This window comes from Heptranchias perlo, chromosome 30 (assembly GCF_035084215.1).
Source record: "Heptranchias perlo isolate sHepPer1 chromosome 30, sHepPer1.hap1, whole genome shotgun sequence".
NCBI lineage: Eukaryota > Metazoa > Chordata > Chondrichthyes > Hexanchiformes > Hexanchidae > Heptranchias > Heptranchias perlo.
In genome coordinates, this window is record NC_090354.1 from 28,931,439 (window position 1) to 28,958,378 (window position 26,940).

Here is a 26,940-nt window from a genome sequence, read left to right on the forward strand (position 1 = left end):
GTTACAGAAGTGACAGGCCATGACAGAACCCAGTTGAGCAGTCCTTTTGCGGTACAAGGACAAGGTTTTTAATCCAAAGAATGTGCCACTGCTCTAGGATGCAATCCGCCTCGAGAAGCCGTCCCTGTGACTCTGGCCCTTACCTTGCTTCACAGCAATGACTTGCAGCCCATTCTCCAGCCACCTGGAACCCAGTTGGAGGATCGTCTGCAGGAGCATGCAGTGAAATGGGGAAGTGTGACTACAGATGCATGTTTTTTAAAGATGGTCACAGAGTGCTAGCCTCTTCTTATGAGGACACTGAAGTTTCGTAGAGCAAACTGTTCAGATAATATATGGGACCCTATCGATTCAATTTGATTGCAGGCACAATCAAAAGTGTTCATTGAGTAGGAGAGAACAGGCTTTGACACCAGAAACTTCATAGTTACCAAAAATACAGGGGAACTCCATCCAATACTATGCTTCAAGTTTTAGAAAGTTCCTCCAGAAGGAAAGATTCAAGATGGTCACACTGCCTCAGATTATTCAGGTGGTATGCTCATGGGACTGGCTGATGGCTATAGGTCTAAGTATGTCTATTTTCATTGTGCCATAAGGAAGTGCCATTGAAGGTTTGAGGTTTAAATTCCAAGTCCCAAGCTACTAGTATAAAGTACTGTGGTTTCAGCTCTCTACAGTCACAGCACAGCTCAGGATGCAGCTTCTCCACATCTGCCATTACCTGCACGATCGGCTTTTCAGAGCTACTCATCTTGGATCTGCTTATCTGATCTGCAGCATGTACTCGTTATGGTTCAGGAGCTGGACTCCGTATTCAGTGGCAAGAAATTTCAGAAATGCCCCTGCAAAACTTAGTGTCCTTTGGGTGTTATTCCAAATTAACCAGTAAAAAGTGCTTCTGTATCTGGACTGGTTCACAGTACTGAAGGACCTGATGATCCCCCTGCAGTTGGGACCATTGATTTCAACAAAAAGTCTTCTGTGGATGGGAATAGCTGTAAACATCTGTCTGTTATGAGGCCGCTTCAATTGAACTTGCTGAGTTGGTGATCTTCCTGTAGAGGAGTTCTTTCTTCTTCTTACTACAGTTCCTCCTCAGTTAATGGTGATAATAGATGAATTCGCAGGATAAGAACATAAGAAATAGGAGCAGGAGTAGGCCAATCGGCCCTTCGAGCCTGCTCCGCCATTTAATAAGATCATGGCTGATCTGATCCTAACCTCAAATCTAAATTCATGTCCAATTTCCTGCCCACTCCCCATAACCCCTAATTCCCTTTACTTCTAGGAAACTGTCTATTTCTGTTTTAAATTTATTCATTGATGTAGCTTCCACAGCTTCCTGGGGCAGCAAATTCCACAGACCTACCACCCTCTGAGTGAAGAAGTTTCCCCTCATCTCAGTTTTGAAAGAGCAGCCCCTTATTCTAAGATTATGCCCCCTAGTTCTAGTTTCACCCATCCTTGGGAACATCCTCACCGCACCCACCCGATCAAGCCCCTTCACAATCTTATATGTTTCAATAAGATCGCCTCTCATTCTTCTGAACTCCAATGAGTAGAGTCCCAATCAACTCAACCTCTCCTCATATGTCTGCCCCCTCATCCCCGGGATTAACCGAGTGAACCTTCTTTGTACTGCCTCAAGAGCAAGTATATCTTTTCTTAAGTATGGAGACCAAAACTGTATGCAGTATTCCAGGTGCGGTCTCACCAATACCTTATATAACTGCAGCAATACCTCCCTGATTTTATATTCTATCCCCCTAGCAATAAACGCCAACATTCCATTGGCCTTCTTGATCATCTGCTGCACCTGCATACTAACTTTTTGATTTTCTTGCACTAGGACCCCCAGATCCCTTTGTACTGCAGTACTTTCCAGTTTCTTGCCATTAAGATAATAACTTGCTCTCTGATTTTTCCTGCCAAAGTGCATAACCTCACATTTTCCAATATTGTATTGCATCTGGATGGGTGCCAACCTGGAAAGGGCGTGAACTTCACATGGGATATCAACTGCCTGGAACTGAGGCTAGTTACAGATCACTCAGGGACATTTCCAGACCTTAGTATAAGGCAAAATGTTTGTGGATGAGCAGTCAGTACTTTTCACTCACAGTTCCTCAGTCAAAATGTGATCTAGTTGGCTCCATGTGTCTAGATTATAAAATAATACTCTTGACCCAGCACTTGGCAGTGGGTGTTAATATAGCGGCAGACACTCTGTTGCCTCACGTGCAAGATCGACCCAGAGACGGTTCAAGAAATTTTGAGGATTTGGGGTGTCTGGCGACAGAACTATCCATCTCCCTGGGCAACTATCAGCTCCCACATTTCTGCTTGTGGATAATGGTCATACCAGCCTCGTGGCTGGGATTAAAGGTTTCTGTATATGTTTCTTCCATTTCCACCAATCATACATGTAATACGAAAGAAGAGAAAGTTATCTTGGTAACACCATAATGAACGAGCAAATCTTGGTTCTCAGACATACTGGCTATCAGCAAAGATTTGATCCCAGTAACTGGCAAGATTGCTTTTTTTCTCTGGTGGGGGGGTGGAGCCAAACATTTTAATTGATGACCTGGCTATTGAAAGACAATGGCTATTTGAATAGAGTCTCCCGTAGACAGTCGAGAAGACCTTGAGCAGTTCACACTGGGTACCCACTTGTAGGGCTAGAACACAAAATGGAGATAGTTTATATTATTGACTTTTATAAAGTTGATTTTCTGCCTCATGAACTGTCTCGCATCCTGAAATACCTCCATCTTGTTCTTTTTGAGCATAATGTGGTTATTTTGTCCTTTCACGATTTATTTGCATTTGATACATCAGGGGATCACCTGTTGATGTCCTCTGTGTCAGCCGTGACTCAGTAGTAGCACTCTCACCTCTGAGTCAGAAGGTTGGGAGTTCAAGTCCCACTCCAGGCACTTGAGCATAAAATCTAGGCTGAAACTCCAGTGCAGTACTGAGGGAGTATTGCACTGTCGGAGGTGCCGTCTTTCTGGTGAGTCGTTAAACCGAGGTCTGCCCTCTCAGGTGGACATAAGAGATCCCATGGCACTATTTCGATGAAGAACAGGGGAGTTCTCCCTGGCCAATATTTATCCCTCAACCAATGTCTAAAAACAGATTACCTGATCATTATCACCTTGCTGTTTGTGGGACCTTACTGTATGCAAATTGGCTGCTGTGTTTCCTACATTACTACAGTGACTACACTTCAAAAGTACTTCATTGGCTGTAAAGCGCTTTGGGACGTCCTGAGGTTATGAAAGATGCTATATAAATGCAAGTCTTTTATTTATGCAAGCTATTTAGAAATTGTATCCAGCTGTGCTTTCACCAGTTCCCAATTTAGACCCTGATTTAGTTTTAACCTCTCAGATCCTTTGATGTTGAGTTTTATATGTGGATAACTGCTTTGTTGTTAGATTGAATTTAGGTACATCAAGATAGTGAACTGCAAGCCCACATTTAGTCTTATTTGATTTGGAATTCTGAAGGGTGATCATTGGGATTCATCGAGTTTTGAACAAAAGTTGCTTTTCAGTTTCATTTGGGTCAAGAAACTGTTGTCCCATTGCTTATTTGATGTCATATTGGTCGGAAGTGGAACGTTGCTTCCATTGTGTAGATGTTCAGACAGTCTCTCAAATGAAACAGTTTCACAACTGTTGAGAGTTACTTATTTCCTATAGTACAAAGAGTTGAGGCTAGTCAATTAACGAGCAACAGATAGCTAAGTAGATAGTTAAGTACTCACTTCACTATTAACATATTACGGGGAAGAGGCCCAGGTGGGCTAAAGGTAATTCTATCTGGTCCATGCTGTGTCAGGCCTCTTATCAGGATCTGCAAAGCTGCCACCTGAAGTGAGAACCAGGCTGAATACAGAAAGTTCAGAGGGGAAGTGAAAAAGGAAATAAGAGGGGCAAAGAGAGAGTATGAGAATAGACTGGCAACTAACATAAAAGGGAATCCGAAAGTCTTCTATATAAATAATAAGCAGGTAGTAAGAGGAGGGGTGGGGCTGACTAGGGACCAAAAAGGAGACCTACGCATGGAGGCAGAGGGCATGGCTGAGGTATTAAATGAGTACTTTGCATCTGTCTTTACCAAAGAAGAAGATGCCGTCAAAGTCACAGTAAACGAGAAGGTTGTTGAGATACTGGATGGGCTAAAAATTGATAGAGCAGGTACTAGAAAGGCTGTCTCTACTTAAAATAGATAAGTCACCTGGTATGGATGGGATGCATCCTAGTTTGCTGAGGGAAGTAAGGTTGGAAATTGTGGAGGTACTGGCCATAATCTTCCATTCGTCCTCAGTTACGGGGATGGTGTCAGAGGACTGGAGAATTGCAAATGTTATACCCTTGTTCAAAAAAGAGTGTAAGGATAAACCGGACAACTACAGGCCAGTCAGTTTAACCTTGGTGGTGGGGAAACTTTTAGAAACAATAATCCGGGACAAAATTAACTGTGACTTGGACAAGTGAGGATTAATTAAGGAAAGCCAGCATGGATTTGTTAAAGGCAAATCATGTTTAACTAACCTGATAGAATTATTTGATGAGGTAACAAAGAGGGTTGATGAGGGCAATGCGGTTGATGTGGTATGTATAGACTTCCAAAAGGTGTTTGATAAAGTGCCACATATTAGGCTTGTCAGCACAGTGACAGGAAACAGAGAGTAGTCTTCGGCCAATTCGATTCACTCCACGTGATATCAAGAAACGGCTGAGTGCACTGGATACAGCAAAGGCTATGGGCCCCGACAACATCCCAGCTGTAGTGCTGAAGACTTGTGCTCCAGAACTAGCTGCGCTTCTAGCCAAGCTGTTCCAGTACAGCTACAACACTGGCATCTACCCGACAATGTGGAAAATTGCCCAGGTATGTCCTGTCCACAAAAAGCAGGACAAATCCAATCCGGCCAATTACCGCCCCATCAGTCCACTCTCAATCATCAGCAAAGTGACGGAAGGTGTCGTCGACAGTGCTATCAAGCGGCACTTACTCATCAATAACTTGCTCACCGATGCTCAGTTTGGGTTCCGCCAGGACCACTCGGCTCCAGACCTCATTACAGCCTTGGTCCAAACATGGACAAAAGAGCTGAATTCCAGAGGTGAGGTGAGAGTGACTGCCCTTGACATCAAGGCAGCATTTGACCGAGTGTGGCACCAAGGAGCCCTAGTAAAATTGAAGTCAATGGGAATCAGGGGGAAAACTCTCCATTGGCTGGAGTCACACCTAGCACAAAGGAAGATGGTAGTGGTTGTTGGAGGCCAATCATCTCAGCCCCAGGACATTGCTGCAGGAGTTCCTCAGGGCAGTGTCCTAGGCCCAACCATCTTCAGCTGCTTCATCAATGACCTTCCCTCCATCATAAGGTCAGAAATGGGGATGTTCGCTGATGACTGCACAGTGTTCAGTTCCATTCGCAACCCCTCAAAAAATGAAGCAGTCCGAGCCCGCATGCAGCAAGACCTGGGCAACATCCAGGCTTGGGCTCATATGTGGCAAGTAACATTCGCGCCAGATAAGTGCCAGGCAATGACCATCTCCAACGAGAGAGTCTAACCACCTCCCCTTGACATTCAACGGCATTACCATCGCCGAATCCCCCACCATCAACATCCTGGGGGTCACCATTGACCAGAAACTTACCTGGACCAGCCATATAAATACTGTGGCTACTAGAGCAGGTCAGAGGCTGGGTATTCTGCAGAGAGTGACTCACCTCCTGACTCCCCAAAGCCTTTCCACCATCTACAAGGCACAAGTCAGGAGTGTGATGGAATACTGTCCACTTGCCTGGATGAGTGCAGCTCCAAAAGCACTCAAGAAGCTCGACGCCATCCAAGATAAAGCAGCCCGCTTGATTGGCACCCCATCCACCACCCTAAACATTCACTCCCTTCACCACCGGCGCACTGTGGCTGCAGTGTGCACTATCCACAGGATGCACTGCAGCAACTCGCCAAGGCTTCTTCGACAGCACCTCCCAAACCCGCGACCTCTACCACCTAGAAGGACAAGAGCAGCAGGCACATGGGAACAACATCACCTGCACGTTCCCCTCCAAGTCACACACCATCCCGACTTGGAAATATATCGCAGTTCCTTCATTGTCGCTGGGTCAAAATCCTGGAACTCCCTTCCTAACAGCACTGTGGGAGAACCTTCACCACACGGACTGCAGCGGTTCAAGAAGGCGGCTCACCACCACCTTCTCTAGGGCAATCAGGGATGGGCAATAAATGCTGGCCTCGCCAGCGACGCCCGCATCCCGTGAACGAATAAAAAAAAAAGTAGTGGTTGTTTTTCGGACTGGAGGAAGGTATACAGTGGTGTTTCCCAGGGGTCGGTACTTGGACCACTGCTTTTCATGACCTATATTAATGCCTTGGACTTGGGTGTACAGGGCACAATTTCTAAATTTGCAAATGACACAAAACTTGGCAGAGTAGTGAACATTGAGGAAGATAGTGATAGACTTCAAGAGGACATAGACAGGCTGGTGGAATGGATGGACACATGGCAGATGAAATTTAACATAGAGAAGTGCGAAGTGATACATTTGGTCGGAAGAACAAGGAGAGGCAATATAAACAAGATGGTTCAATTCTAAAGGGAGTGCAGGAACAGAGACCTGGGGGTGTATATGCACAAATCGCTGAAGGTGGCAGGGCAGGTTGAGAAAGCAGTTAAAAAAGCATATGGGATCCTGGGCTTTCTAAATAGAGGCATAGAGTACAAAAGCAAGGATGTTATGATGAACCTTTATAAAACACTGGTTCGGCCACAACTGGAGTATTGTGTCCAGTTCTGGATACCGTACTTTAGGAATGATGTGAAGGCCTTAGAGAGGGTGCAGAAAAGATTTACTAGAATGATTCCAGGGATCAGGGACTTCAGTTATGTGGATAGACTGGCGAAGCTGGAGTTGTTCTGCTTAGAGCAAGAAGGCTGAGAGGAGATTTGATAGAAGTGTTCAAAATCATGAGGGGTGTCGATAGACAGAAACTGATTCTATTGGCAGAAGGGTCGAGAACCAGAGGACACAGATTTAAGGTAATTGGCAAAAGAACAAAGGCAACATGAGGAAAAACTTTTTTACGCAGCGAGTGGTTATGATCTGGAATGTACTGCCTGAAAGGGTGATGGAGGCGGATTCAATTGTGGCTTTCAAAAGGGGATTGGATGAGTACTTGAAGGAAAAAAATTTGCAGGGCTACGGGGAAAGGGCGGCAGACTGTGACTAGCTGGATTGCTCTTGCAGAGAGCCGGCATGGGCTCGACGGGCCGTATGGCCTCCTGTGCTGTAACCATTCTATGATTCTATGAAGTAATACTCATATTTGTGAAGCACATTGTCTGGATTTGATTTCTGCACAAGATCATGCCTTTAGCAAGTCTGTTCTGCGATCCTTTGCTTTATAAATTGAGGCATAGGGTACAAAAGCAAGGATGTTATGCTAAACCTTTATAAATCACTGGTTCAACGGCAGCTAGAGTATTGTGTTCAATTCTGGGCACCACACTTCAGAAAGGATGTCAAGGCCTTGGAGAAGATCTAGAGGAGATTTACCGGAATGGTATCAGGGATGAGGGAATTCAGTTGTATGGAGGGACAAGAGAAGCTGGGATTGTTCTTCAAGCAAAGAAGGTTAAGGGGAGATTTAATGGAGGTGTTCAAAATTCTGAGGGATTTTGATCGAGTGGATAGGGAGAAACTGTTTCCAATAGAAGGAATGTCGGTAACCAAACGTCACAGATTTAAAATAATTGGCAAAAAATCCAGGGGGGAGATGAGGAGAAATTTTTTTACAAAGCGAGTTGTTATGATCTGCAATGCACTGCCTGAAAGGGTGGTGAAAGCGGATTCAATAGAAACTTTCAAAAGGGAAGTGGATATATATTTAAAAAGAAAAATTTGCAGGGCTATGGGGAAAGAGCAGGGGAGTGGGACTAATTAGATAGATCTTTCAAAGAGCCGGCACATGCATGGTGGGCTGAATGGCCTCCTTCTCTGCTGTACGGTTCTACGATCTCTGAATTCCAGACATGTTCAGTTTACAGAATTTCTCAGCATGCATCAGTAAGCATTCTGAGGTGAAGTAAAAATTACCTCCCTCATCGTTGAGGGGAATCATTGAGGATTTGTGTGTTTGCTTTTATTGAGAAGACTCGAATTCTCAAAGCTTTATTTTAGGTAAGGTTTAAATTGAATGTGAAGTATGTGAGAAAGTGAAAAATAGAGCCTCATTTCAAGCACCACCCTGGTTTGACCACACACCTGTTATGACATTTGATTGTGTTTGAATTCTAAATGTTTTATTTATCAATGGCAAAGTCAAATTGTGTCTCTTTCCATAACAGTTTGTGTTTGAAAAGGATTTGAATGCAGGCTCAATGATGAATTTATGTAGGTTTTCAATTAAACTTTTAAATAAAAGCAATTCATTTTATTTTACTTCAGAAAGCGTAACAAGCTGAGGAAGACTGAATGTTTCTCTGCTTCTTAACAATTTTTTTTCTTAACAAATGAGTTGAATTTTGAAAGCTTCTGAGTAAACAGACTTCGATTGTCATCACCTGCATTTTGTTGAAAGTTAACAAATGTCTTTATTCTAATTAATGATAGCTGAGAGAGATATGGTGAAGGATAAAAATTAAATATATAGGTAAAGGAATGTATAGAAAAGAAAGGCCATGCATGGACTGTTTTCACAGAATAATGGACAGAGTTGTGGAATATTTTCCCCGAAACACCAATAAAAATCCCAGAATACCATTTAATAAAATTGGACCATGACTTTATTCAGTCACCATAAATCAGTGGCCCTAATATATTTGGAGCTACATGTCTTAACAACCCTATTGTTATTAAACAGCATATCCTTTGATTCACTGTGAGCAGTGCCAAGGAAGATTTGCTATTATCTATTAATAAAACCATATAAACACTCAGCTCCACGAAGGTAAATAAAATTGAAAATTGCAAACTATATCTACGCTAATGTATTCACTCTTAGTAACTATTCCAGCTTTTGCACATTTTAGCGGATTACACACCTTCATTCATGAGAAAGGTCATCCAGGCTTTCAAACTTCATCCCTTTTAACTCTTCCAATTTAACATCCAGCTGTATTTTCAACACCGCTATCTGGAAGATTATTGCAGACGCATCATTCTTTGTGTGAAGATGTTCTTTCAGGTATCGTGTGAATTTATACTTCACCACTTTCTTACTTCTGGCCCTACTTGCCTGCCTAATTTTGAAGTCATAAACGGGATTTACCATATCTCACCCTTTTTTAGATTTTAGGTACTTCAATGAGGCCCCACCATGACATTCTTCTCCCATGGTTATAGAAATTGAATTATATTGAGCAGTCCTCCTAGCTCATTCCTTTAAATTTTGAACCACTTTTGTTGCTCTTCGCTGCTTCTTCTCCAATGCTTGCCTATTCCTTCTGTGGCATGGTGCGGAACTATGTACACAGTATTCCAAGTGTGGTTTACCTGTATATTGTACATCTTCAGCATAACCTCAGTACACTGTTCTGGCTATATTGGCCTCCATATTGTTAGGTTTTTTTTAAATTGCCCCACGACTCCCAAGTCCCTTTCTGAGTCTCCCTGTGCTAATTCTATTCCATTCCTTTTGCACTTAAGTCACATATTGTTTCTTTCATTAATTCATGGTAGTATTTCTACAGTCAATCTGAATACCTCAAACTAAAGTAAGATTGTTTGGAAATTGGCTCACATTAAAACAAGTTGAAAGGAACTGTCTTACTCAAATCCTGATTAATGAATAGTAATTCGTGACAAAATGTTTACCTTAACATTTACAAATAACTAAGAGCAATAGTGTTCATCACTGTATATATTAATAAAAGTTTGCTCTGTAGGAATTATTTTGTCCTGTTTGTTTTAGGAATATGTTTCCTACTTTTTGCAAATTTCTTTTCTGTCCTATTTAGGTTCTTTCCATGTGCTGCGCTTCATGCCTTTCCCAAAAGAACAGAAAGGTATGCCGGTCCCTGCCATTTTCCACCTGGCCAATAGGAGGAACATAGTGTGACTCAGATGCAAATTCTGTTTATTTTTCTCTTTCTACTCATGATGAAATATCCCGTCTTCACTTAACACGTTCTCCCTAACAACGTGTCCAAGTTCTGGGACTTGTTATGTTGGGAATATCGGATGTGAACTTTTATTCTATCTTCTCCTCTCTTTCCCCACCCCCACCCCAAAATGGTGCAGTATGTTGATACATTTTGTCTGTCAATAGTTGCTAGTCCTAACTTTTGAGCTGATCAGAAAACACAATGTCAGGTTCCACACGTATGCTGACGACACCCAGTTCTACCTCACCACCACCTCTCTTGACCCCTCCACTAACTCTGATTTGTCCGGCATCCAGTACTAGATGAGCAGAAATTTCCTCCAACTAAATATTAGGAAGACCGAAGCCATTGTCTTCGGTCCCCGCCACAAACTCTGTTCCCTAGCCACCGATTCCATCCCTCTCCCTGGTCGCTGTCTGAGGCTGAACCAGACCATTTGCAACCTTGGCGTCCTGTCTAACCCTGAGATGAGCTTTCGACCACATATCCACTCCTTCACCAAGACCGCCTACTTCCACCTCTGTAACATCGCCCTTCTCCACTCTTGCCTCAGCTCATCTGCTGCTGAAATCCTCATCCATGCATTTGTTACCTCTAGACTTGACTATTCCAGTGCTCTCCTCGCTGGCCTCTCACCCACCCTCCATAAATTTGAACTCATCCAAAACTGCTGCCCGTACCCTAACTCGCACCAAGTCCCGTTCACCCATCCACCCCTGTGCTCGCTGACCTTCCTTGGCTCCTGGTCCGGCAATGCCTCGATTTTAAAATTCTCATGCTTATTTTCAAATCTCTCAATGGCTTTGCTCCTCCCAATCTCTGTAACCTCCTCCAGCCCTACAATGCTGCAAGATCTCTGCGCTCCTCCAATCCTGGCCTCTTATGCATCTCCGATTTTAATTGCTCCACCATTGGTGGCCGTGCCTTCAGCTGCCTAGGCCCTAAGCTCTAGAATTCCCTCCCTAAACCTCTCCATCTCTCTACCGCGCTCTCCTTTAAGAAGCTCCTTAAAGCCTACCTCTTTGACCAAGCTTTTAGTCACCAGTCCTAATGTCTCCTTATGTGGCTCGGTTTCAAATTTTGTTTGATAAAGCTCCTGTGAAGCGCCTTGGAATGTTTTACTACGCTGTAGGTGCTAATTAAATGCAAGTGGTGTTGAATTAATTGTTTGACCAGATAGTAATGCAACTGCAGCATTCAGCTTCAATTCGTTGCTATTGGTGCTAGGACCTGGCACACTGTATAAGTACATTGTTCAATGGAGTCTCAGCATGCTGCATGGTAGGACATGTCTGGGAAGGGCTGTTAATTCCAACTGTGTGCTGTAAAACATCCATTGTTATAGAGAGTGCGATAATAGGCATCAGGGTTTGTAGTAGCAAATACTGGTAATGGTGAAACTGTTCGTGAACAAAAAAGCTTTTTCTTTCATAAAAGTGCAAAACTCCAATTTACTGACATCAATGCTCAGGTATATTAATGCTTAATTTGTGATGTAGTACATATGATTTGATTACTGCTATCTGTGTACCCTGTAAACTTTGGCCTCCCCCCAAAAAGCAAGAGACACAGTTTATGTGGGGGAAGTCACATCAGTTTTTCCATTATGCCTTTCTTGTCCCTCCCTCCCCGCTCCCGCCCAAAAAAAATACAAGCCTCACTTCTGCCTGATGAGCAGGTTCAGGGATATCTCCCTACCTGTCTTGAGCTGGCCAAGGACTGACCAAATTAAGGAGGGATCTAGATGGGTTTTGGTATACCTGATGTCAATTTGAAATTTAGTGGTATACAAGCGTTAATATTAATCTATTGAGAGAAACAGTGTTTCCCAATGAAGATGAGCTGAGTACTGGCAGGCTAATTTCTATTTAGTTTGCAAAAGCTGAGATTCTTGCAAAATCTCAGAAAACATAGGTACTTGAGTATCTTTTATTTAATTAATTCTTGGGATTTTGGCATCGCTAGTAAGGCCAGCATTTATTGCCAAGTCCTAGTAAGTGATCCTGAGCTCACTTTCCTTGCACTTTGTTGTTTTTAAAAAAAATTATTGTCTCAGCATCATATTGGAGCTCCTGACAAAAAATTGAAATTTTTGTATGCTTTGCTACATTTCACTTGCCCCTAAGACTTGTTGCACTGGTTTTAAATCTCTACCATTTGCTTTTGAATACTCACAACTGTACAACCATAGCAACCAGGGGGAAAAAAAACCCTTCAAAACAAACAAGTCGCATGGACTTATTTTCCTGCTGGAAATTCCAGCTAATGAGATTGTTCACGTTGGGAGTGACAGCCCTGCAGGAGACTTCCCCTCCCTGATGTTCATGATACTCCCTTCGGTTTGAGCAATTGATGCTGCAGCCATCTGTTTAGAGGGATTTTACTTTTCATTTCAGTGTTTAAACATTTCCAACCCGATTTATCATTAGACGTTTGTGGAAAATCATTTCATAATTGCTGTATGCGACGAAACAGGTAAGAACCGTAAAGTTGACGCTGCACTGGAGGGATTAATATCAGTATTCTGAAGTACAGAATGTACTTAATTCTGTAAACATGAAAGATGTTTTTACTCCCTGCTGAAATGATGCCTCAGATGTGCGAATTCTCTTCTACTTCTGGTCTCCATACCTGTCGCCTTTGGTCAGGAGAGCAGGATACTGTTGAGCCATGACCAACTGTGCTGTCATTACATATACCTGACCAGCTAACAGGATGGTGTGCTTTCTCTTGGGAGAGGTGGAATTGGCTGTGTCTCTTGATTCTCTCTCCTGAGATGAAGCGCTCCACTACTACAGATTGCTGATGGATTATTTCTAAATGGTCGGCAGCAGTGTATGGTGCTCTAGAATTTAAAGGCTGTATTAAATTTCAAAGGGGCCATTCAGCCCTATTGAATCAACAATATATCTCTGCAGTGGTTGCGAGTTGTAGGTGTGTCTGCACTGCTATGAAGGCCTGATCTAACTCACTTATCCCCATGTTGCTGCTGTGTTATGAATCTTTCACAGTCTTAAAAGCGCACCAGTAATTCATTGTTCCTGTTTAGACATACCCATAATTTAGCTGCACCTGGTTAGTTTTGCATTGCATTATAATAGGTACAGTTGGCCTTTGGGAATGTTCATTAATAATGCTGACACTGTTACAGTCAAAGTAAAATACATGAATCTGCAGTAGGATTTAGATTCATCGAACTTTATAGCACAGATGGGTGCCATTTGACCCATTGAGCCTGTACCAACTCCCTGAAAGACCTATCTGTTTAATTCCTTTCCCCATAACCTTTTCAGTTTTTTCTTTTTCAAATATTTATTCACTTTCTTTTGAAAAGCTATTGGAGATTCTGCTTCCACCGCTGGTTCTGGTCGGGCATTCCATGCCATAACAACCCTCTGTGTTTAGAAATAAATCTTCTAACCTCTCCCTTCGTTCTTTTGGTTGACATCCTAAATTTATATGCTCTGGTTACTGACTCACTGACCAGTTGTTCTTTATTCACTCCTCATAATTTTGTATCAAATCTTCTATTAATCTCTCTTGGAATGAAAAAGCCCCTGTTTCTCTTGTCTCTCCTCATACCAAAAACCTCTGATTAATGGTATCATCTTGGTAAACCTGCACAAAAAATAAAGTTCTATTTAAATAACTGAATGAAGAGATAAAATGAAAAACTACAAATATAGGAATTCAGAAATAAAAACAGAAAATATTGGAAATACATTATGAAGGAAAGAGAAGACACATAATTGTTTCAGGTGAAGATCCTGCATCAGAAATGTCTCCACCCTAACTCTTGAGCTGGTCTGTTTCCTTTCAGATGTTATTGGGTTAGCTGTGTATTAAAAGCATTTTCATTTTATATTTTAACTCTGAGCAAATCTGGTTGAGTTTTGAAACTTTTGTATGTCATTCTTCTCCCCCTCCCCCCCCCCCCCCCTCCCCTTCCTTTGCTCCCCACACTCCAAATCACACAGCATTTTAGTTAACCTGCTGTCAGGTATCCGTCTCTGCTACTCTAACTAGATGCTAAAAGGTTCGTAAGACAAGAGAGTAGAAGAATTTTGAGTGGTAGATGTGTGGAACAGACTTCCAGTAAAAATAAATCAATGCTTTCTTTCATCTCTGTAATAGTGCCTGCCTCGGCTCCATCTCTCCCCTTCTGCTGTTGAAACCTTAGTCCATGCCTTGATCACCTCAAGGCCTTACTTCTCCAAAACCCTTCTAATTGGGCTCCCAAATTAATTCTTCAAAGCTTAAACTCATACAAAATAGCATGTGGTGCATCCTACTCACAGCAGATCCCACACTCCCATCACTTCTTCAAGCTCCACTGGCTCCCTTTGCCCCAACTATTCAATTTCAAAATTCTCATTGCTGTGTTCAGATCTCTCCATTGACTCGACCTATGTTACCTTAGTGATCTTCTCCCACCTTACATCCTCAGGCACACCCTCCATTCATTTAACACCAAACTTATCTGTGCCCCTCAACTCCATCATTAGTGCCTGTTCATTCAGCCACCATGCTCCTATCTGGAATTCGCTACCCTCCGTATTGCCACCTCTTTCAAAATTCTTCTCCAACAATTTTTTTAGCCCCCATTTTAGCCTCTTCCTTTACACATGCTAAATGGCTGCCACATCTCTTTCCTCCTTATTGTAAAGGGTTCTGAGAGATCTCGAGCACTTAAATAAATGGAAGCTGTAGCGGGCCTCTAGGAGGTGCTACAGACTGCCAGACTGTCCATTTTCCGTCCTGTCCTCCCCCTCCCTTCCCTGTGGAGACATGATATGACCTCGGCTCATCATGGTTCAGATTGGAAAATGAATGAATTGTGGACCAGATGTTTATTCGTCCCTCACTCCATGGTTCTGTATTAGTGCTGTGACACTCAATGGCAGTGTGTTCCCTCAGATGGTTATTTTTTCACACTGGCATTAGAAAGCTGGTGGTTCAAAAATGTAGTCAATTTGAAAGTGGCAGCATGTATATATTAATTTAAAGCGGTTCCTTTTTTTCTATAACGCAAGGTACAGCTGCTGGCAAATGAGTAACATGTCAGGCATGTATATATGTTTTGTAAGTCGTAAAGAAATCTGAGCCATCAGTCTCTGCAAATGTCTCCCCGTAACCACAGGCAAATGCTATAGGTCTAATTGCACCTGCTAAACTACATGTGACAATATATGCATGTAGGGTAAAATGCCTCAGGAGACTGGGGACTACAAGGAGCTTAAGCAATTGTCAATCTTGTCAAGGTTTTGCTCAAGCAATAGTAAGTACCCTTGTTTCTAATGGGATAAACTAGTTCTGTAGATTCTTAAACTACAATTTCTCTTGTCATTAAAAAAATTGCATTTTGTATAATCTACAAGAACATAGGTGAATCTATTTTTCCACTTGTTTCCCTTTACCTTGATATATGCAGTGCAGCAATACAGGGATGCAGGTGCTGCCTCTACAGCTTGAGTACTTTCAGTATCTTCTACAATAACTGAAAAGACTAGCCAGCAGCAAGATGGGAAAACATGTGCAGCTGCACAGTCGCAACTATGCATTTATAGTGTATTAATGCAAGAATCCTGTAGCCATATTAGCTGGTGATATCTTCAAAATGTTCACAGACGAGACTACTGGGAGCTGTTTGTTTGGTTTATAGTATTTCTGGATAATGTCCAAAAACAATTGTAATACTGAAGACTAGTTACGAAATTATTACCTCTACATGTTTTAATTATATGCATATTTATTCATTATGGCCTATATACCTTTTGAATAGCTCAAGTTACCAACGAGGGAAAATCATAAGAGCTCTATGCTGTTCGTGTGTTTCACGCCCAGCTTGTATTCTGTGCGCCAAGTAACCTCCAAGCTATATTTAACCCCACCCTTAAGCTATTCCCTTTGGTTCCTTTTTCTTGTACTGCAGGTACATAGTTTTGTTTGTAGGAACTTGTGATGTGTAAATTGGCTACTGCATTTACCTGCATAACAACAGACACTCAACTTCAGAGTAATTCATTACATATGATATGGGATGTTTCTAAATTGAGATATGGCAGTATATAAATGCAAGTTTGTATTTTTGGCTGTTTGAAAAATTTATGCAAGTGCAGCAAATAATTTTCTATCCTACTGTAAGTATTGCAAGTTGTAGTGCATTAAAAGAATGTGGAGCATGCTTTGTGGCAGGAATGCTTTGTATTAATGTTATCCTTCAAAATGTAACTGGGAGAATGTTTAATTTGCAGGTGGTCACAAATCTGTTTATGTACTTATGCGGTCGCATATGTTTCAATATACACCGGAGTACAAATGTTGCACCTTGTTTTGTACAAAACGACTTTAAAAAGATGTTTAATCATTCTGAAAGAAAAATTAACTGAGACTGAACAGACTTTCCTACTCTGCTGTTGTACAGAGGTAAATTACTACAACATGTTACATAAATTAGTACATTTTAGTAATATAAGTACAGGACAGATGGGGCAAGGTATTGTGAAACATACCACCCAACTGTCCTTTCTTAGGTGTAAAATAGTGTGGCTTCACTTCTTTGAATTGATTTATTTTCGACCTTTCTGCACAGGTGACTCAGAACAGGAACTGGGACCCCCACCATCTGTGGATGAGGCTGCAAATACACTCATGACACGACTAGGCTTTCTACTGGGAGATAAAGCCTCAGAGGTACAGACAAGCACAGAATACAGTATGGAGGAACAGGATGAAAATCAGGTATAGACCTATTTAGGAACAAATCTTTTATGTAATGTGTAACTGCTTGCGATATTATACCGTGTACTGCTGGACTGAGTTAGCATTGTTAGAAATGGGTTATTGACATTATATAGAACATATTTAGCACATCAGTGCATTGTGATAATGCTGTTAGAAATGCACTCCACATTACTTTGCCCTTTCCCATATCAATGTATTTGTCAAGTGGAAAAGTTCTCAATTATTTTTTTTTAATGAAGAGGATGGTTGGAACATGGAATACCCTAACAGCAATAGAAGTGGAAGCAGAATCCATAATATCTTGTAGAAAGGATTTTGATAAATATTTGGTGAAAAAAATGTAAAAGGTTACGGGGAGAGGGCGAGGGAATTGGACTGAGAGCTAGTGCAGGCGTGATGGGGCGAATGGCCTCCTGCGCTATAAAATTGGATGATTCTATGCAACCTACTGATTAAGGAAACAGTCTTGAATGCTTTCTAAGATTCCCTTGCCCGTTTTGACCACAAACCTCTGACTTAGCCCAGTCTCACTTAGGATAGTTGATGTCTCCCATAATTCTAACTCATAATTACTATTGCGCACATTTTTAAATTGTCTACAAATCTCATGATGGAATACTGTCCACTTGCCTGGATGGGTGCAGTTCCCACAACACTTAAGAAGCTTGACTTTCTCCAGGACAAAGCAGCTCGCTTGACCAGCACCCCATCCACTGGCTTAAACATCCACTATCTGTGTACCATAGCTGGAGCATGTACTATCTACAGGATGCACTGTAGCAGCTCACCAAGGCTTCTTTGGCAGCACCTCCTAAACCTGCGACCTCCACCGCCTAGAAGGACAAGGGCAGCAGGTGCATGGGAACACCATCTCCTCCAAGTTCCCCTCCAAGTCACATACCATCCTGACTTGGACTGATATCGCCGTTCCTTCATCGTCGCTGGGTCAAAATTCTGGAACTCCCTACCTATTAGCACTGTGGAAGCACCTTCACCACATGGACTGCAGTGGTTCAAGAATAAGGCTCACCACTATCTTCTCAAGGGCAATAAATGCCAGCCTTACCAGCAACGCCCACATCCTGAGAATGAATTTAAAAATCATCTTTGATTTCTTGCCGCTATTCGGTCCATAATGTGCTCCCAACAAATTCCTTACCATTTCTTAATTAAACCTAGATAGAATTTGTCTGAACACCACCATTAATAAAAGCTTTACTTTCTGTAATCTTGTCTTTAATTAATAAGGCTACATGATTTCCCTGTTTTCTTCCCTATCTCTCCTGAAACTGTTATAGCTGAGAATATTTATTTTGCAGTTTGGCAGGAAATTGGACATGAATTTAGATTTGAGGTTAGGATCAGATCAGCCATGATCTTATTGAATGGCGGAGCAGGCTCGAGGGGCCGATTGGCCTACTCCTGCTCCTATTTCTTATGTTCTTAGCAGAAGTCAAGTTTCTGTCAGAGCTCTAACGTCATGTCCCTCCATTCTAGTTCATACCTCTCGTTCCCAAGCTTTATTTCTAATGTTTCGCACATTCATTTGTAAACACTGCAACCCTGATGCATTCATATTCCTCACAACCTTTTTCCCTTCTCTTTTTTTCTTCTTTCTTTCACTTTTTTTCCTTAGTCCTTCTTCAATCTCCCTTGATGTTACCAGTTTTGATTATTTTGTCCCTTTGCTATCCTTATTCTTAACATCTCCTCCCAATGCATTAAGATTTCCCCCTCCCTCCTGCTTTATTATTACATAAAGGGAATCCAAAAGTCTTCTATAGGCATGTAAACAGTGAACAGGTAGTAAGAGGAGGGATGGGGCCGATTAGGGACCAAAAAGGAGGTCTACGAATGGAGGAAGAGGGCATGGCCGAGGTACTAAATGCGTCTGTTTGCATCTGTCTTTACCAAGGAAGAAGATGCTGCCAAAGTCACAGTAAGTGAACAGTTGGCTGAGATACTGGCTGGGCTAAAAATTGATAAAAGAGGAGGTACTAGAAAGGCTAGCTGTACTTAAAGTAGATAAGTCACCCGGTCCAGATGGGATGCATCCTAGGTTGCTGAGGGAAGCAAGGAAATTGCAGCGGTACTGCCCATAATCTTCCATTCATTCTTCGATACGGGGGTGGTGCCAGAAAACTGGAGAATTGCAAATGTTATACTCTTGTTCAAAAAAGGGTGTAAGGGTAAACCCAGCCAGTCAGTTTAACCTCGATAGTGGGGAAACTTTTAGAAACGATGATCCGGGACAGAAATAACAGTCACTTGGACAAGTGTGGATTGTTTAGGGAAAGCCAGCACGGATTTGTTAAAGGCAAATCATGTTTAACCAACTTGATAGAATTTTTTGATGAGATAACGGAGAGGGTCGATGAGGTGTATATAGACTTCCAAAAGGCGTTTGATAAGGTGCCGCATAATAGGCTTGTCATCAAGGTTGAAGCCCATGGAATAACGGGGGCAGTGGCAGCATCGATAGGAAATTGGCTAAGTAATAGGAAACAGAGGGTAGTGGTGAATGGTTGTTTTCAGCCTGGAGGGAGGTATACATTGGTGTACCCCAGGTGTCCTTACTAGGACCACTGCTTTTCTTGACATATTATTTACTTGGAGTTGGGTGTACAGGGCACAATTTCAAAATGTGCAGAAGGCACAAAACTTGGAAGGATTGTGAACAGTGAGGAGGGTAGTGATAGACTTCAAGGGGGCAGAGACAGGCTGGTAGAATGGGCGAACGCGTGGCAGATGAAATTCAACTCAGAAAATTGTGAAGTGATACATTTCGGTAGGAAGAACGAGGAGAGGTAATATAAACTAAAGGGTACAATTCTAAAAGGGGTGTTGGAACAGAGAGATCGGGGGGTATATGTGCACAAATCGTTGAAGGTGGCAGGGCAGTTTGAGAAAGCGGTTAAGAAAGTATGTGGGATCCTGGGCTTTCTAAATAGAGGCATAGGGTACAAAAGCAAGGAGGTTATGATGAACCTTTATAAAACACTGGTTCGGCCACAACGGAGTATTGTGTCCAATTTTGGGCACCGCACTTTAAGAAGGATGTGAAGGCCTTAGAGAGGGTGCAGAAGAAATTTACTAGAATGATTCCAGGGATGAGGGATTTCAGTTACATGCATAGACTGGAGAAGCTGGAGTTGTTCTCCTTATAGCAGAGAAGGTTGCGAGGAGGTTTGATCGAGGTATTCAAAATCATGAAGGGTCGAGAGAAAATAGATAGAGAGAAACTGCTCCCATTGGCGGAGGGGGTCAAGAACCAGAGGACATAGATTTAAGATGATTGACAAAAGAACCAAAGGCGACATGAGAAAAAACATTTTTACACGGCGAGTGGTTGCGATCTGGAATGCACTGCCTGAGTGGGTGATGGAGGCAGATTCAATCGTGGCTTTCAAAAGAGAATTGGATAAGTACTTGAAGGGAAAAAATCTGCAGAGCTACGGGGAAAGGGCAGGGAAGTGGGACTAGCTGGATCACGATTGCAGAGAGCCGGCGCGGACTCGACGGGCCAAATGGCCTCCTTCCGTGTTGTAACCGTTCTATGATTCTGTGATAATGTGATAAGTTTACATAAGCAGTTTCCATTATAAAATGTGGACATAGAATTTAGAATGGCAAAAAGCTGACTCAGAGTTTGACAAGAAATGTGACAACAGGAAGTTTTTGTAGACGGGAAGTAATTGCAGATGTAAGATATTTAATATGATGATAGATCATAGAATCTTACAGCACAGACAGAGGCCATTCGACCCATTGTGTCCGTGCCGGTTCTTTGGATAGCTCTTTCAATCAGTCCCCCACTCCCCTGCTCTTTCCCCATAGCCCTGCAAATTTCTCCTTTTCAAGTATTTATCCAATTCCCTTTTGAAAGTTACTATTGAATCTGCTTCCACCGCCCTTTCAGGCAGTGCATTCCAGATCATCATAACTCACTGCATAAAAAAAACTCCCCTAATTTCCCCCCTGGATTTTTTGCCAGTTATTTTAATTCTGTGACCTCTGGTTACTGACCTCCTTGCCAGTATATATTGGTAAACTGTTGCTAAATCTGATTGTTTCACAGTTGTTCATAAGGTTGTCACAGTAATATGAGGGCACATTTCTCTCCTTTCACCCCTGTGCACAGATTTACTTGTCTTCTCCCCACACCACACCCGATTCATATTAACGTTCTTCACACCTCCCCCAATTCACAATGGCACTCTCCTGCCTCTCTCCCCTCAGTTCATGCTTGTAAACAATTTTACAACACCAAGTTATAGTCCAGCAATTTTATTTTAAATTCACAAGCTTTCGGAGGCTACCTCCTTCCTTCGATGTGGAACGATGTGGAAACCTTTCCACATCGTTCACCTGAGGAAGGAGGTAGCCTCCGAAAGCTTGTGAATTTAAAATAAAATTGCTGGACTATAACTTGGTGTTGTAAAATTGTTTACAATTGTCAACCCCAGTCCATCACCGGCATCTCCACATCAGTTCATGCTGGCACTTTTCTTTTCCCCCTCAGATCACATTGGCATTCTCCACCTGCCCTTTCATACTGGTGCCCTTCTCCACCTGCCCTTTCATACTGGTGCCCTTCTCCACCTGCCCTTTCATACTGGTGCCCTTCTCCACCTGCCCTTTCATACTGGTGCCCTTCTCCCTTGCTCTTACCTGGTGCTGCTACTCTGGGATGGGATTCTGTTGCACACTGTGGGGGAAATCCTAATCTGACAAAACTGTTTTGAGAATTCCTGCTCATAGTATACAGCAGAGTTCCATCCCCCTAACCAGCAGCAGATCAGGTAGGAGCAGGGAGTTGTGAGGGACAGAGGTGGGAGCTGACTGATTCTCATTCACAGATGTAAACAAGCGTACGCTTACTCCTGAACACTGAGCATCTGCACTAATGTTGATAGTGGCACATGTATTCTAATCACAGCCTCTGTGTGAAAGGACATGGTGAAAACCAATGCAGTTTCATTGGCTGTGATGTGCTTTGGGACATCCTGAGAACATGAAAGGCTCTATGTAAGTGCATGTTTGTTCTTTTTTTGAGAACATTTGCATCTGAATGAAAGTCTCTTGTATGCTTACTGAGTGACTTGTCTTGCTTACTGTTTTTCTACCTTTTGCAGAGACTGTACTTAATACATTATATATTTTTAAAAATTAAGAGGCCTTAGAGCTATGTTAAACACATAGTTGATTACCATTATAAATCCTCTGTGCTGTCATCTTATAGTTGATGTAACATTCACCAGTACAGTACTATAAACTACATGAATTCTGCTCCTGAAATCTCATTAGCAGAAAGCAATTTACCCTAATAAAATTCAAAAGCAGACATTCCTAAATCTCAAATAGACTCAGAACAATGCTGGCTGTTGCAGACATGCTGGAATAGAGAATGACATCATTGTAAACATTGTGTATCATAAGAACATAAGAAATAGGAGCAGGAGTAGGCCAATCGGCCCCTCGAGCCTGCTCCGCCATTCAATAAGATCATGGCTGATCTGATCCCAACCACAAATCTTAGGAACACAAGAAGTAGGAGCAGGACCCGGCCACTCAGCCCCTGGGCCCTCTCCGCCACCCACAGGGCATTGACCGACCCGAACTCAGCTTCATGTCCAATTTCCTGCCCGCTCCCCATAACCCCTAATTCCCTTTACTTCTAGGAAACTGTCTATTTCTGTTTTAAATTTATCTAATGATGTAGCTTCCACAGCTTCCTGGGGCAGCAAATTCCACAGACCTACCACCCTCTGAGTGAAGAAGTTTCTCCTCATCTCAGTTTTGAAAGAGCAGCCGCTTATTCTAAGATTATGCCCCCTAGTTCTAGTTTCACCCATCTTTGGGAACATCCTTACCGCATCCACCCGATCAAGCCCCTTCACAATCTTATATGTTTCAATAAGATCGCCTCTCATTCTTCTGAACTCCAATGAGTAGAGTCCCAATCTACTCAACCTCTCCTCATGTGTCCACCCCCTCATCCCCGGGATTAACCGAGTGAACCTTCTTTGTACTGCCTCAAGAGCAAGTATGTCTTTTCTTAAGTGTGGACACCAAAACTGTATGCAGTATTCCAGGTGCGGTCTCACCAATACCTTATATAACTGCAGCAATACCTCCCTGTTTTTATATTCTATCCCCCTAGCAATAAAAGCCAACATTCCGTTGGCTTTCTTGATCACCTGCATACTAACTTTTTGATTTTCTTGCACTTGGACCCCCAGATCCCTTTGTACTGCAGTACTTTCCAGTTTCTCGCCATTAAGAAAATAACTTGCTCTCTGATTTTTCCTGCCAAAGTGCATAACCTCACATTTTCCAATATTATATTGCATCTGCCAAATCTCCGCCCACTCACCCAGCCTGTCTATATCCCCTTGCAGGTTTTTTATGTCCTCCTCACTCTCTACTTTCCCTTCCATCTTTGTATCATCTGCAAATTTTGATATGTTGCACTCGGTCCCCTCCTCCAAATCGTTAATATAGATTGTAAAGAGTTGTGGACCCAGCACTGACCCCTGTGGAACACCACTGGTTACTGGTTACCAGTCCGAGAATGAACCATTTATCCCAACTCTCTGCCTCCTGTTTGATAACCAATCCTCCACCCATGCCAGAATATTACCCCCAATCACGTGATTTTTTATCTTAAGCAATAATCTTTTATGTGGCACCTTGTCGAATGCCTTCTGGAAGTCTAAATACACTACGTCCACTGGTTCCCCTTTATCCACCCTGTACGTTATGTCCTCAAAGAACTCAAGCAAATTTGTCAGACATGACTTCCCCTTCATAAAGCCATGCTGACTTAGTCCTATTAAATTATGCTTATCTAAATGTTCCGTTACTGTCTCCTTAATAATAGACTCCAAAATTTTACCCACCACAGATGTTAGGCTAACTGGCCTATAATTTCCAGCCTTCTGCCTACTACCCTTTTTAAATAAGGGTGTTACATTAGCAGTTTTCCAATCTGCCGGGACCTCTCCTGAGTCCAGGGAATTTTGGAAAACTATCACCAAAGCATCCACAATCCCTACTGCCACTTCCCTCAAGACCCTAGGATGTAAGCCATCAGGTCCAGGGGATTTATCCGCTTTGAGTCCCATCATTTTACTGAGTACCATCTCCTGAGTGATTTTAATTGTATTTAGCTCCTCCCCCCGTAGAGCCCCCTGTTTGTCCAGTGTTGGGATATTCTTAGTGTCCTATACCGTAAAGACTGAAACAAAATATTTGTTCAGCATTTTTGCCATCTCCATGTTTCCCACCATTAATTTCCCGGTCTCATCCTCTAAGGGACCTATGTTTGCCTTGACCACCCTTTTTCTTTTTATATAACTATAGAAACTCTTGCTATCTGTTTTTATATTTTTTGCTAATTTCTTTTCATAATCTAACTTCCCTTTCTTAATCAATCCTTTAGTTACTTTTTGCTGTCTTTTGAAGACTTCCCAATCTTCTATCCTCCCACTAAGTTTGGCTACGTTATTTGTCCTTGTTTTTAGTCGGATACTATCCTTGATTTCTTTACTTAGCCACAGATGGCTGTCATTTCTTTTACACCCTTTTTTCCTCGGTGGAATATATTTATTTTGAAAGTTGTAAAATAACTCCCTAAATGAACACCACTGCTCATGTACCGTCTTACCCTTTAATCTATTTCCCCAGTCCACTTTAATCAATTCCGCTCTCATTTTACATATCTCTGACAGTTGGGTTGGAGCATTGTTCCACTGTTTACACTGGTACTACTTTATTCTGTTCATTCTTTGAGGGCTGCAGTAACAATTAAAACTTGGGTGCATTACTTTGTAGTATTTTTCGGGGCTCCTTCCAGTTTCTTCTGAATCTGCCTAAATGGAATTGATAATTTGGCCCAGTTGTACTGGCTGCCCTAAAATTTGATAGCATGTGTACATATTTCCCCAGGACATGTCTCAGAATCAAATGAAGGTTACGACAGATTGCATTCTGGACAGATTGCATTCAGAATTACTAATTCAGCTTGTAGCCATACTGCAACTGGATGATCCTGGCAAGTTCAGAACCACACCTTCCATGGTGTCAGCCTTGGCTCGGTGGTAGCTCTCTCACCTCTGAGTCAGAAGGTCATGGGTTCAAATCTCACTCCAGACACTTGAGCACATAATCTTGGCTAACATTTTGGTGCAGTACCAAGGGATGGGATTTTAAACTGAGGTCCCTTCCATCACCTTTCAGGTTTACATAAAAGATCCTAATGCGCTTTTCAAAAAAGAGCAGGACAGTTAGGAACATAGGAACAGGAGTAGGCCATTCAGCCCCTCGTGCCTGCTCCGCCATTTGAAAAGATCATGGCTGATCTGTGATCTAACTCCATATACCTGCCTTTGACCCATATCCCTTAATACCTTTGGTTACCAAAAAGCTATCTATCTCAGATTTAAATTTAGCAATTGAGCTAGTATCAATTGTCGTTTGCAGAAGAGAGTTCCAAACTTCTACAACCCTTTGTGTGTAGAAATGTTTTCTAATCTCGCTCCTGAAAGGTCTGGCTCTAATTTTTAGACTGTGCCCCCTACTCCTAAAATCCCGAACCAGCGGGAATAGTTTCTCTCTATCCACCCTATCTGTTCCCCTTAATATCTTATAAACTTCGATCAGATCACCCCATAACCTTCGAAACTCCAGAGAATACAACCCCAATTTGTGTAATCTCTCCTCGTAACTTAACCCTTGAAGTCCGGGTGTCATTCTAGTAAACCTACGCTGCACTCCCTCCAAGGCCAATGTGTCCTTCCGAAGGTGCGGTGCCCAGAACTGCTCACAGTATTCCAGGTGCGGTCTAACCAGGGTTTTGTATAGCTGCAGCATAACTTCTGCCCCCTTGTACTCTAGTTCTCTGGATATAAAGGCCAACATTCCATTTGCCTTCTTGATTATTTTCTGCACCTGTTCATGACACTTCAATGATCTATGTACCTGAACCCCAAAGTCCCTTTGGACATCCACTGTTTTTAACTTTTTACCATTTAGAAAGTACCCTGTTCTATCCTTTTTTGATCCAAAGTGGATGACCTCACATTTGTCTACATTGAATTCCATTTGCCACAGTTCCCCTGGTGTCTTGCCAATTTTTATCCCTCAACCAACATCACTAAGACAGATTATCTGGTAATTATATCATTGCGGAACCTTGCTGTGCGCATATTGGCTGTCGCGTTCCCCTATAATACAACAGCAACTGCACTTCAAAAGTACTCCATTGGCTGAAGCACTTTGGAATGTCCTGCAGTGAAAGGCGCTATATAAATGCAGGGGTAGAGTTTCCGCTAGATTGCGTTTTTTTCAGCACAGTCCAGCCAGATCAGCACAAAAGATCGATAAATTACGATGTATGCTGGGCGTAAATTACGTTCAGCGTAATTCGAGTTTCCACGATCTTTTGCGCTGGCTCAAAAATCATCGCGCTAAAGCTGGCCCTGCCCACACCCCCCTCCCAACAAAATAATGAGGATGGCGAGTTTCCGCCGATTGCGCCTGTTCGATGAGGGTCTTCAAATTAAGCTCGTTTTCTTCGGCACACAAGCACTAGTCGGCATGTTTTAAACATCTTTAAATGTTAAAAAATATTTAATTTACTAAGAAACTGACTAGTATACACCAATGAAAGTAGTGAACGGTTCAGTATAGCTTTTTAAAGTCATTTTCAATGTTTTAAAATCCGTTTACTCACAGGTGGAGGACTAGACACTCTTAATAAAAATGCTTATTGTTTGTGATAATTTCTTTCTTTCTTTCTTTCTTTCTTTCTTTCTTTCTTTCTTTCTTTCCTTGGTGGTGATAATACTCTTCAGGCTGGCTTCTGTGTTGTTCCCTGTCCCAAAATGCAGTATAATTGTGGTACACCATCACCTCCATCCAAGTCACATACCATCCTGACTTGGACTTGTATCATTATTCCTTCATTGCCGCTGGGCAAGAATCCTGGAATTCACTACTTAACACCGCTATGGGAGCACTGTCACCACAAGGACT

General features: G+C 42.3%; 1 protein-coding gene across 2 annotated transcripts in view; it reads left to right on the plus strand.

The window, feature by feature from the left end:
* tanc2a (tetratricopeptide repeat, ankyrin repeat and coiled-coil containing 2a) overlaps nt 1-26,940 on the plus strand; it is an 826,495-nt gene that overhangs the window by 515,564 nt on the left and 283,991 nt on the right. For both annotated transcript variants that reach the window (XM_067969114.1, XM_067969115.1), the window contains one exon: nt 16,751-16,899. In XM_067969114.1, the coding sequence (XP_067825215.1) occupies nt 16,751-16,899 (149 nt within the window). The remainder of the gene's footprint in view (nt 1-16,750; nt 16,900-26,940) is intronic.